Source organism: Pelobates fuscus, chromosome 1 (assembly GCF_036172605.1).
Source record: "Pelobates fuscus isolate aPelFus1 chromosome 1, aPelFus1.pri, whole genome shotgun sequence".
Classification (NCBI taxonomy): Eukaryota; Metazoa; Chordata; class Amphibia; order Anura; family Pelobatidae; genus Pelobates; species Pelobates fuscus.
Window position 1 is genome coordinate 402752364 of NC_086317.1, and position 13364 is coordinate 402765727.

A 13364-nucleotide genomic window follows, 5' to 3' on the forward strand; every position below is an offset into this window, starting at 1 on the left:
AAGGGAAGTGATTAGAAGGAATACCCCACCATTTGTATTTGTACCATTCCCTTTCTGAAGATGTGGTGGACCGCCAGTATATCGCCACCACGGACTCCCTTTCTAAGTGTGAAATACCAAGTTGTGAAAGTGATTATAGCTGGTATAGACCTCCCCCCATACATTAGTCGAGACTGAATGCTGGGAGTAGATCTGTTTATTTCAGGCAAACATTCTCAATTTATACACAGACCCCCAGCAGGGAATCTCCCTACAAAAATACAGCAAGCTCCACCCTGCCGTCCCTGTGTCTGAAAGTCAGGAAACTATAACTCCATTATCTCTCAGTTACAGGGAAACATAAAAACACCTCATACAACACCGCAAACGTACCCCTAAAATACATGGAAACCCCACAAGAGTCAAATCCCTGGATAGCCCTGATCTGAGCACCCAAATTGGCCAAAATCCGCTCAAATCCGTTCGGTAGTATAGATTCACCACCGGGGTAAAGTTTTGACCAGCTGGCCAGGAGGTAGAAGCCCAAAACAATTCCAGGGAAATGGGTGCAATGGCCGGTCTCCGTTCAGGGGTTCCTGTGCAAAAACCACACAATATATTTGTATGCTTCCAAGTAGCAAATGCTCCCCCAGTTGGTACTTCCTATCCTTCAAACGTCGTTCGTATAGCTGGTCGGGAACTGGGATGGGTAGAGTTCCGAGAGTTTCAGGCACTCGATGACAATGTGCTGCTGCCTGCGTTTGGGAGACAAAATGTCCGCCATCCATTCTGTCGACCATGTGCGTTCGGCAGCCACCCAGGGGAGCATTCATTAATTATTTCCTTTGTGGTTTCGCACTTGTTAACTGGTGTTCCACATTCTAATGCTGGGGTGGTCCTTGTTTGGTAGCCGAACTAAGTGGGTTCGAACGAAAATTCGAAAAGGGATGGTACCAATACAAGTGATGGGTTATTCCTTCACAGTTTACTTTACCCACATTTTCTAGGATTCATATAAACATACAATTTTAGTAGTAAAAAAAAATAGTGACACATCATAATAAATGTCTCCTGATGCTAGATGTCGGGCACTGGTTACTTGACTCAATAACTAGTTATTGTCTAGTATTCAGTAAATTAAACAGTAAAAGTTGCCTATTCTGAATCAGCTGTCTCCTTTCGGGTGGTGTTGCTGAAGCTCCATTGCTGGTGAAGATCTGATGAGTTGCATGGTGCAGTAGACGGGGCCTCTCCTTGAGATGTTAGGCACATGTTTGAACCTACATTTATGAGTAAGGTATCCTATGGAGAGATCAGTTTAATTAGTACAAGACTTATTTTAACATTGCCAACAAAAGCTTGAACATTCCTACAGACAACATGCCCCTTTTTAGAGCCAAGTTTGCATTTCACCCTTTTCTTGAATACCATTAAAATGTGCACATTAGTTTAGCGAAAATGTCTTTTGCATTTTAAATGGACACATACATGAATGTATCCATCCTACATTTTAGATATTAATCAATATTGATCCAATAGTAAACATTTACAAACAATACCATTCTAAATCTTGGTCAAGTCCAAATGTACTTGTATATAATACAGTCAAAATAATATTATGACAATATATTGTTTGATTTATTTATATAGTTGGATAAGCTTTCCAAATTATTTTATATTTTTTGATAAAATTTTACATTTGTTTTATATTATGAAGAATATCTTACAATTTTTAATATTTATGATATATATATTTTTACATATGAATCAAAAGGAAGGGAAATCCATATTGAGAGATCCCTTTTATGGTATTTAAACAAAATGAAGTAACTGTTTGAAATATAATTAACAGTAAATAATGTGTGAGGGAATAGATACCATTTAGCAACAGATTATCCACAGTGACTTGTTAGGCTTTACTTTTCCTAGCGTAATTGAACACTTGAACAGCAGTTTTATCTGTTTGCTAACTAAAATGATAAAAACAAAACAACCCATCAGATCCCCAGTCAAATCTCTCTCTATAGTTGTTGAATTTCTATACAGTAAGCTAGTAGTCGAATGAAATCAAATTGAAGATAAGAAAATTCATAAAGAGGAGAGATATACTAAACTGTCGATTGGCTATAGTGTAAACTACAGCGGGGGATAACTGGGTGATGGGTAATTATAGAAATAAAAACTAAAAACACAAATAACAGGTAACTGAATCTTCATGAAATAGTGAAGTATAACCAAATAAAATCACAATGGGCTGCTTCACAACACAGATGAGCGACTAATAGATATATGATAAATAAGTTAAGAGTGTGTGAGTGCTCCAAAATCACCCTAGGCACGCACCAACTACGGAAGAGTGAAAAAAAACTCTTATGCACAATCTTATTTAGATCTATTTATTTCATTGAATATCAACTCTTATTTATACCGGACTTTCTCTGATAGAGATTTGTTAGCTGACTTTTATTGAGTTATGCCTTTTACAATTTATTGGTAAATATTGATTGTACATAAGAGTTTTTTTCACTCTTCGGCAGTTGGTGTGTGCCTATGGTGATTTTGGAGTGCTCACACACTCTTAACTTATTATACAATAAAACAAAATGTTGGGAGAAGTGAAAAATCTGGTGCTGCTATCACCTATGTGCACCACTCAACACACATACAAGTGAAATACAAGTAAAATATAAAATGGTGAGAGCACTCTTAATACATTAAAATGACAAATGCTTCATAGGGAATATTCCTAAAAAATTAGATAAAAAGACCATAGGGTAATATAGTAAAAACTGATATTAACCCTTTGAGGACGCTAGACGGTTCAGGACCGTCATCGGCATTTTTCCCTTGCCGACCGACGACGGTCCTGAACCGTCCTAAATTTAAAATGTACTTACCCGATCGCCGTCGTTCCCCCGGCGGCGATCGGCGGTGCTCCCGGTGTGGGGAGACTGCCTGCAGCCCAGACAGTCTCCCCATGGCGGTTTAGGACCCCTGGGGCCATGTGATCGCCCAACAGGGCGACCACATGGTCACAATAGGTGTCCTAGTCTCTGCCTGCAGGGGGACTGTCTGTGCTGACAGGCAGTCTCCCTGCAACTGTAAAATCAAAGAAAAATTTAAAGTGAAAGTTAATAAAAAAAAAATATTATATATGTGTATATATATGATATATAGACATATTATACCTATATAATATATGTCTATATATCATATATATAATGTCATGTTAAGTGTATTTTTATATTAATCTGTACATATATTAATATAAAAATACACTTATAATTCATTTACACACGTGTATATATATAATATATATAATAACTATATATATTGTATATATATATATATATATTATTATAAAATACGAATAATAAATAATTTAAATTAAATTAAAAAAATTAAAAATAATAATACAAATTAAAAAAAAATATATATCTATACGAAATTTTATTCTAACTGTATTTTGATATTAATATATATATTTATATCAAAATACACTTAAAATGAAATTGTATATATATATCTATGTATATATAAATAAATAAAAAGAATGCAAACTATTCATATGTCCATATACAAAATTACATAAATAATTATATAAATATACACGTAGACTTCAAATATATAAATATGCATATATGTTTAAATTCTACGTGCGTATTTATGTAATATTTTTACATAATTAAGTTATTTTATTGATTGCAATTTAAGGGACCTGCCTGCCAACCCAGGCCGAAAGTCCAGAGAATTTAATTTGCTATCACTGTATTTTACCCTGTAACGTTCTACGACACCCTAAAACCTGTACATGGGGGGTACTGTTTTACTCGGGAGACTTCGCTGAACACAAATATTAGTGATTCAAAACAGTAAAACATATCACAGCGATGATATTGTCAGTGAAAGTGACTTTTTTGCATTTTTCACACACAAACATCACTTTTACTGATGATATAATTGTTGTGATACATTTTCCAGTTTTGAAACACTAATATTTGTGTTCAGCAAAGTCTCCTGAGTAGAACAGGACCCCCCATGTACAGGTTTTATAGCGTTTTTGAAAGTTACAGGGTCAAATATATGGGTCAAATATTTTTACATTGAAAATGGCCAGGTTGGTTACGTTGCCTTTGAGAGCGTATGGTAGCCCAAGAATGAGAATTACCCCCATGATGGCATACCATTTGCAAAAGAAGACACCCCATTTGCAATACCTTGGGTTTTTTTTTAGTAACCACTTAGTCACAAACACTGGACAAAATTAGCGTTCAATTTAGTTTTTTACTTTTTTCACACACAAACAAATATGAACGCTAACTTTGGCCAGTGTTTGCGACTAAGTGGCTACTAAAAAAGTCTGGACATACCCCATATTGAATACCCTGGGTTGTCTACTTTTAAAAAAATATGTACATGTGGGGTGTTATTTAGCAATTTATGACAGATAATAGTGTTACAATGTCACTATTGATACATTTTAAAAATGTATGTTTTGAAACCGCAATATCCTACTTGTACTTATAGCCCTATAACATGCAAAAAAATAGCAAAAAGAATGTAAACACTGGGTATTTTTGAATCTATTTAGCAGTTTTTTTCATTCGCTTTTGTAGACGAGTAAAAGATTTTTCACATAAAATTCAAAAAACGTGTATTTTTTTCAATTTTTCATCATATTTTTAAATTTTTTTAAAAATTAAATTACATGAGATTATATAAATAATGGTATGTAAAGAAAGCCCCTTTTGTCCTGAAAAAAACAATATATAATTTGTATGGGAACAGTAAATGAGAGAGCGGAAAATTACAGCTAAACACAAACACCACAAAAGTGTCAAAAAGATGCCTGGTCGCAAATGTACAACATCGCAAAAACAGTCTGGTCCTTAAAGGGTTAAAACACCTTACTATTGGTCAAACTCACATATATCTGAGTCACTTAAAAGCTGACTCAGACTGGAAAGCGGAGAAGAGCATCTATATTGGTGGATATCTGTTAGGATTCAGGATACTTTCTGTAGTGCCAGACGGTAATCTCTCCAAAAGACCCAGGATGCAGGATCAATTCGAAAATAATTTATTCAGACACACATAACAAATAAAATCAAACAGATTAAGTCCACCAAGAATATCGCCACCTGACGCGTTTCGGTGTTACAGCATTCTTCAGAAGCGGTGATTCTGCTCTTCTCCATTTCCTTTCTTTTAAATCCAAAATTGGCGCAGTTTTTCCTCTCTTCCGGTAAGTACTTCCGCGTTCGTCATCAATGTTCGACGATCACGTCCGGCGCACACCTTCAGCATCCTTGTGCCGTGACATCAATGCGTAGTTCAAATGCCACGAGTCACTGGCGGCCATTTTTAAAAGTCCATCTGCAGTTATATTTGCCAGGACATTTCGTTCACACAAATTCTTATAACAATATATTAAAAATGCATACAAAGAGAACATATTTGGACATATCGATATTAACCTCTTTCTCTAGACTAATGAAACAAAGCATATTTAGACAGACAAGTGAAATTATATATTAAACTCATTAAACAGTATACATCATGATCTCCAAAGCAAGATGAGACAAAGAAGGGGGAAAAAGGGGAGAAATGCATTAGGTATAATTATAAAACATGTTGAATATATACATTTAAAAATATAAAAAAATACATAAAAATATATATAAAAATACATAAAAATATATATAAAAATACATATCAAAATATAAATAGTCATAGGTCATTAAATACAAGAATTAATCTCAAATTCGGCATTCAAGCCGTGAGGTGTCAAAGTGTCCATATTAAAAATCCATCTCATTTCACTTCTACTGAGGAGGTTTTCTATGTCCCCCTCCTCTCCAATGAGTTTTAACCCCTTCTAGTCCCATAAATTCTATTCCACTGGCATTCCCACCATGGGCTTCCAAAAAATGTTTTGATACACTATGTTGTGAAAATTTGCGATTAATATTATAGATATGTTCCGTAATGCGGATTTTCAGAGGTCTTGATGTTTTTCCAAAATATTGATATCCGCAGGGACATATAATCATATATATAATATTTTTGGAGTTACAAGTCAAAAATGATTCAATATTGTATTCTTGTTGGTTAGTGAATGAGGTGAATTTCATAATGTTTTTATTTTTATTAGTTCTTAAAGTGCACCCTCTACATGACATGCAATAATAAAAAACTTTTTCCCTTTTAAAAAACATTGACATCTTGTTGTTATTATTACTATTTTCCTTATCTAAAAAACTCGTAGTTAATATTTGTTTAAAACTCTTAGCCCCTCTATGTATAATTCTAGTTTTTTTGCTTAAATACCGACAAATGTCTTTGTCTTCTTCTAAAATATGCCAATTCTTTTGTATTATCTTCCGTTGGGAATGGCTATTGGAACTAAAATTAAAAATTATGGGTATTTCTTCATTTTCTTCCATAGACTTCTTATTCTTATTTTTTCCTTCTAAAATACTCTCCCTTGGTTCTACTTCAATTTGTGCGCATATTGCTTTAAGGGAATCATAGTTATAGCCTTTATCTACAAGTTGGTCAATTAAAATTTTAGATTGACATTTAAATTGGTCCAATTCCGTACAATTCCATCTCAATCTTAAAAACTGCCCCTTTGGAATGTTGGTCAGCCATGGTTTAAAATGACAGCTTTTAAGATCAATAAAACTATTTACATCTACTGTTTTAAAAACAGTTTTACTCTTAATTTGATCATTTTCAACATAAATGTATAAATCTAAAAAATTGACTAAAATTGGACTAATCTCATAAGTTAATTTAATATTCCAATCGTTATTATTAAGGCTATTTAAAAAGTTAAAAAGTGATTCCTCTGTTCCTTTCCACACTAAAAAGATGTCATCTATATATCTTTATATCTATATATCTCTATGTATCTTTTAACTTATTAATTATAGAAAGAAAGAAAGAATAATGGGAAGACCATCCTCGGGAATATTATAAGGATAGGAGGAAAAGATGTAGAGAAGCAGGTAAGTATATTAGAAATTGGAGGCAGTAATAAACAGAGGCAAACAACAATCAATATAACATTTAAAGCTGATCACCTACAGATTCAACCATGACAGGTGCATTCTGTTTTGAGATATGTAGAGAGGGATCTCTTAAAGGATTTTAGGCCTGGGGAAGATTTGAAAGTGTGCGGGAGGTCGTTCCATAATTGCGGTGCTCTGTAGGAAAAGGAGGATCGAACTGCTTTCTTTTTGTATTGAGGTAGACTAAATAAAGTGTTGGAACTGGATCGGAGGTTATAGGAGGTGGGAACAGCTGGGGTGAGCATTCTGCTCAGGTATGGTGGGAGCTTCCCAGAAAAGCTTTTAAACACAAGGCTGGAAAGATGAAGGGTGCGTCTGGATTCCAGCGACAGCCGGTTTAGTTATTTTAGCATTTCACAATGGTGAATCCTGTAATTACATTGTAGCACAAATCGTAAGAACAAGTTATATGATGTATTAAATTTATTAAGGTGGGTTTGCGGTGCAGGTGCATATACTACATCCCCATAATCAATGATTGGCATCAACATTTGCTGTACAATCTTTTCCTTTACTGTAGGGCATAGGTAGGATTTGTTCCTGTACAGGACACCAAGTTTTGGATAAAGTTTAGATGCAAGTTTTTCTATGTGGAGGCCAAAAGATAGATTGGGGTCTAACAACATACCCAAGTATTTGAAAGAGTGGACTGCAGTCAGTGTGCTATTGGATTTTGTTTTTATGCATAGATGGGGATTTTGTAATTTAGGTACCAAAGATCATTGTGACAGTTTTGTCAGTGTTTAGGAAGAGTTTTATTTTTGCGATCCACTTTTCTACCTCTGTGAACTGGTCTTGGAGCACAGCCTCAAGCTGCGGTATATTGGATTTGCTTGCACAGATTACTGTGTCGTCTGCGTACATGTGTACATTTGAGGATTTGCAGACATTAGGCAGATCATTTATAAATAATGTGAATAGTAAGGGGCCGAGAATGGAACCTTGGGGAACACCACACATGACTGGGAGAGGGAGGGAGTCGCTGTCAGAAATGGACACATATTGTGATCGATCCGATACATATGATCGAAACCATCTTAGTGGACGATCACCGATACCTGAGTTTTTTAGTTTGTGCAGTAAAATGTTGTGGTCTACTGTGTCAAAGGCCTTTGCAAAATCAAGGAAAATAGCTACAGTTAGGTCTCCTTGTTCCATGCCAGTTTGGATGTCATTGCAAACTTTTTAAGAGGGCAGTTGTAGTGGAGTGATTCGGAAACAAACCTGTTTGATCAGGGGTTAGATAGTTAGATTGTTGGTAATACTCACATAGTTGCACATGGACAAATTTTTCCAACATTTTTGACAATACTGGGAGCAATACTGGGGGCGATAGTTAGAAACCAAAGTAATGTCACCGATTTTATGGATAGGCACTACTCTTGCAGTCTTCCAAAGTTTGGGTATGTATCCAGGATTCGTTAATTAGGGTTGTGACAGGTTTAGCAATTGCCGGCGCACTGAGCTTCAACAGCATTGCTGGGATTTGATCAGGTCCATATTGGTTTTTCATTTTTAGATTATTAAGGTGTTTCTTAACAACACTAATAGGTACAGGTCTAAAATTAAACTTGTCTCTATTGGGTTTTCAAAATTAGTGGGGCTTGATCTACATTGTAGTTTCAGGATGTGTGTCATTTATTAGCTTGGCAATCAGGGTGGTGGAGCATCTGACAAAATAATTGTTAAAGACATTTGATACTTCTAAGGGAAGTTGCAGGATTTGGTTGTCCACTTTGACAGTGGAGAGTTGGGAGTGAATTGGGGGAGTTTGTAAGCTATTGATGACTTTCCAAAAGTTTCTAGGGTTTGAGATGTTATTGTTCAGATTTTCACAGAAATATTGGGCCTTGGCGAATTTTGTTTGTTTAGTGCATATATTTCACCATGGACAGTGATCGCTCATAGAGCCAGTATGCTTAAACTTTGACCACAATGAGTCCCGAAACTGGTACATTTGAATAAGGCCATCTGTGATCCAATTCATATGTGCCCCTCTTACTATCCCCGTATGCAGCGGGACATGTAAATTCCAAACTTGTAGGAGTTCGGACTGAAAGAATTCAACTGAACAGTCTAGATCTAGTAATAATTTTATTCTGTCCTATGGGAGGTTCTTGATGTCATTTAGAAAGGATTCAAGATTAAATTTTTTGAAGAACCTAATGATTTTAACCTTGGGAGAGGATTTAGTAGCCTTTATTTGGCGCACGCAGTACACTAAGCAGTGGTCACTGAAACTGTTAGAGAGAAATTACATCCTTGAGGTGTACGTCTTGTCTCAGGATGGGCCAGAACCTACTCATAATAGCCTTCACTTGATCCCAACCTACATTGTAGGTTGCTATACACTTTAGTTGTTTTGAGTCCTGTGTCTTTTGTGCCACGTGAGAGATTGCTTCCTAACCTAGAAGACTATCTCTGTCAGTCAAGAGTGCCCTGTGATATGCTCTTTTCAGGCATTTGTTGGGATAACCCTTAATCCTGAACATGGAGTGTAGTTCTTGTGCTCTATTTTTAAAGTACTCTATGTTGGAGCAATTCCATCTGAGGCGTAGATATTGGTAGAGTTTAGTAGGCTGTTTGTGGCAGTGCATTTTCTGTATAGATCTGTCCGCAGGGTACCTACAGTCTCTGGAATTAGTGTGACATCCAGGAAATTTAGGGTTGGGTTTCCCCCCTCTGCCGTAAATTTTAGATTTAATTTATTGTTATTTAAAAACTTCACAAAGGTGAAAAATCTTCACTAGATCCCAGCCAGATAAGCAGGATATCATTTATGTATCTTTGTGTGGATATATTTCACGAAATGACAGTACAGGTCGGAGAACATAACTTTTTTTTCTTCCCACCAGCCCAGGTGCAGATTGGCGTATGATGGCACACAAGACGTCCCCATAGCGTTGCCCTGCACCTGGTGGTAGTAAACTCCATCAAAAATAAAGTAATTATTAAATAAGTGCAAAACTTAGCAGATCAATTGTGATTTGGTTGAGTTTCTCCAGATGTGCCCCTCTTTTTGATTCCAACCAAGAAACCAATAGATATTTAACATGCTGTAAACCCAAAGTGTGGTGTATGGAGCTGTAGAGGGCCTCAATATCTAAACTACAAAGTAGAGAGCCCTGAGGCATCTGTTTGGATGATAATTCTGACAGAGTCTGTTAAATGTTTCTCAAATAAGAAGCCAACCTGAACACCAAAGGTCTTAGAATCTGCTCTATGTATACACTTATATTTTGGGTCAAGTTGCCATTTCCTGACACTATTAGTCTCCCAGTTAGTATTAGTTGTTTTTTTTTATGTATCTTGGGCAAGCTGTAAAAAGTGGCTCTACGCAGATGGAGATTTAACATAAAGTCATACTCGTCCTTAGCGATAAGTTGGTCTTCAAGACTATTTGTAGAATAATTTTCAGGCTGCCCAAGAAACACTTTGTCGGATCAGATTTTAAAACTTTCTATGCTGTATCGTCTGTTGGGTTATTATTCAAGTGAGGATGGGAAGGGGGGCAATGTGAGGATACATTTCATGATACCAAGATGATAGGAAGGCATTTTCGAGCCTAGCGCTTAGGGAGCTGAAGACTTAGCATGATGTGGGATTATTAAAAATCCTTATTGTACTTGTATTGAATTATTGTACTAACTCCATTTTTTAACTTTATACTGTGATGATCCTCCATTTTGTCCTCCTAACCTGACTTCTTCAATCCTCCATTTTGTCCTCATGACTTAACTTGTTCATTTTAAAATTACATTACGTGACTGAACTTCTCAACCCAATTAGTACAGTAGACAAAGACTGTGCTTTCCTGCAAGGACAAATACCAGGAGGTGCTGGTTACTCCTTAAGACTTGCTGGCTACTCCTTAGAACTTGTAAGATAGTATAGTTTGAAGGCCACAGAACACAGTAGTAATGAAATGTTCTATTCATAAGAGACCTTGCACCTGGACATGAAGCCTGATATCATTGACCGTGTAAAATGACGCTTAGGACCCCCTTATCCCCACCCGTGTCCAGAATAATCCCACCTCTGGTGGGTGGACACGGGACTAACCTCTTAATTTTTTGAACCAATAGGTAAGACACTAACACCGACACTTAACAATTAATCCAATTGATGATGTTTATTTGCTGATATTCTAATCAATGATGACGCAAAATGCCTCTTAAAAGGGCCTGCGCGCCCGCTTTTACTTCACTTGCCAATAAACTTTCTCGAAGTTATTTTAACCTGAACCTTGTGTGTCAGACTTAATTACTTCAGCGTATATACGCAATTAAATTTTATTGATTTGGACAGGAACAGATAGACATTTGAACATTTTGGTTTACTTTCAAAAAGTACCATAACAACTTGGCGCCCAACGTGGGGCATCGGGCTATGTCCGGCCGGTGAGCCGTCCTAAGGAAGACAAGGGTGGACGGAGGAATCCGGGGGGAAGGAAAGGAGATTGATCACCTCCAGGTACACGGTAGAGACTTCTGCAGAGCCACCGGTATGTTCCGGCCCCTTTGATTGACCCGTCCACGTGTCTGTGACTGCTTCCCGGGAGGACATCAAAGACAGGTAATATCTTGCCCGGTGCCTCGTTACTCACTTGTTTACCTGCATTTTAGTCTATCTGTTGCCTGGGTGTGTTTGAACTGTTTGCTTGTTTTCCCCTTTTTGGGATAAAGGGGGGTGGACCTGAGGGGACTTGCCTGGGTCTTCAGTGTGTCTGTCTATCTGTTTGTATTTTACCTCTTTTGGGATAAAAGGGGGGGTTGACCTGTGGATGTGTTCCTGGGGGTCTTCTTTGCCTGTTTACTTCTTTTAGGAGCCTCGTGGCTGTGGCTGTATGGAAAAAGAAGTTTGTGGAACTGTGGGATCTGTGTAGAATCATAGTTTCCTGTGATCCAATTTTGTGTCACTTTGATAGCCTAGCTAGCTTCACTGTGCGCTTTCGGACCATCCAGCTCTAGTTGAGTTGGGGACGTCCTGACCCGGACCATCCAGCTCTAGTTGAGTTGGGGACGTCCTGACCCGGACCATCCAGCTCTAGTTGAGTTGGGGACGTCCTGACCCGGACCATCCAGCTCTAGTTGAGTTGGGGACGTCCTGAAACCGGACCATCCAGCTCTAGTTGAGTTGGGGACGTCCTGACCCGGACCCTTCGGCTCTAGTTGAGTTGAAGGTCCACTGATTATTTAATTGTGGTAGGAGACTTAGCCTTGTGGCAGGGGACTCAGTTTCCTGGGGGGATTCAGGCAGGCATTGCTTGTTAAGCACATGTAAAAGGAAAGGGATTATTGTTGATTTCATTTGAACTGTGATGCATGCACTGTATTTCAATTGTATTGTTGTCTTGTTTGTCTAATTAGGAGTCTCATGAACTCCTGTGTCTGTCTCTAAGGATTTTCCTTGCCTTTCATCTTTTCTATACTTCCTATATTATTATACTATCCACTCCCATTCCTCTTAAAAGAGAAGTGATTGGTCACACACTTCTCACCTCGCTCCAATCCGTGTCTACCACCCCGGGTAGGCGGATTCAGTGACTAGTCTACGTTTTGGGAAGACGCACCTGAGAAAGTCCCACGGTTCTCGGGTGGCAGTCGAGCATTGTAGACGTTCTTGTTCAGTTTTCTCTCTATATCTAGGACGCTGGTATAGGGGTAAAGGGATTATGGGGCAGGATTTAAGCAAGCCCAGTAAGGGCTGGTTAGCATGTGATTTGGTAGAAAACAGAGAGGGTGAGGAGATGGTTAAAGGTGTTGTAAAGATTGCAAAAGTATGTAAAATTACTGTACCAACGGGTGGAAGATTGCAACCAGAAAGTTGGCGTAAGTTACTGGCAGAAATGAAAGGCAAGCTTACAGATAATGGTTTATTAAAGACTGCTGAAGCATGGTACAGAGTAGCGAAGGCTATTCAGTTAGAAGGTTGGGTTGAGGAAGAGATAAATCACAAAGGTGTGAAATTGTTTGTGTATCATCAGAATTGTGTTGCTGGGGTCTACCCTCAGCCAGCGCCCCAAAGTGGCGCCCAGGGGATGTCTATCCCCAAGGTTCAGTCAGCAGTAGGTGATAGCCAGCTGACTATGTTCCCCACTCCCAATCCTCCTGACACCCATCCCGCCACCTCCCCTGTCTGCCCGGTCCTGAATTCTGATGGATCTTTCTTTTCCCCCTCCCCATCCCTAACATTCCCATCATCCTCATCCATCCCTACGCTACCTGCTGTACCTTCCCCTAACATTTCATCTGCCATCCCTTCCCTACGCTCCCTCTCCGTTCATGATCCCCTCCCCTCCTCATCCGC

The 13364-nt window shown here is 38.0% G+C and overlaps 1 protein-coding gene across 1 annotated transcript in view; it reads right to left on the bottom strand.

Annotated features, from left to right (window-relative positions):
• Positions 1-1053: 1053 nt before the first annotated feature.
• GALNT6 (polypeptide N-acetylgalactosaminyltransferase 6) overlaps positions 1054-13364 on the bottom strand; it is a 122798-nt gene continuing 110487 nt past the window's right edge. The window contains exon 10 of the mRNA XM_063428018.1: positions 1054-1281. Coding sequence (XP_063284088.1) covers positions 1135-1281 — 147 coding nt within the window. The 3' untranslated portion in view covers positions 1054-1134. The remainder of the gene's footprint in view (positions 1282-13364) is intronic.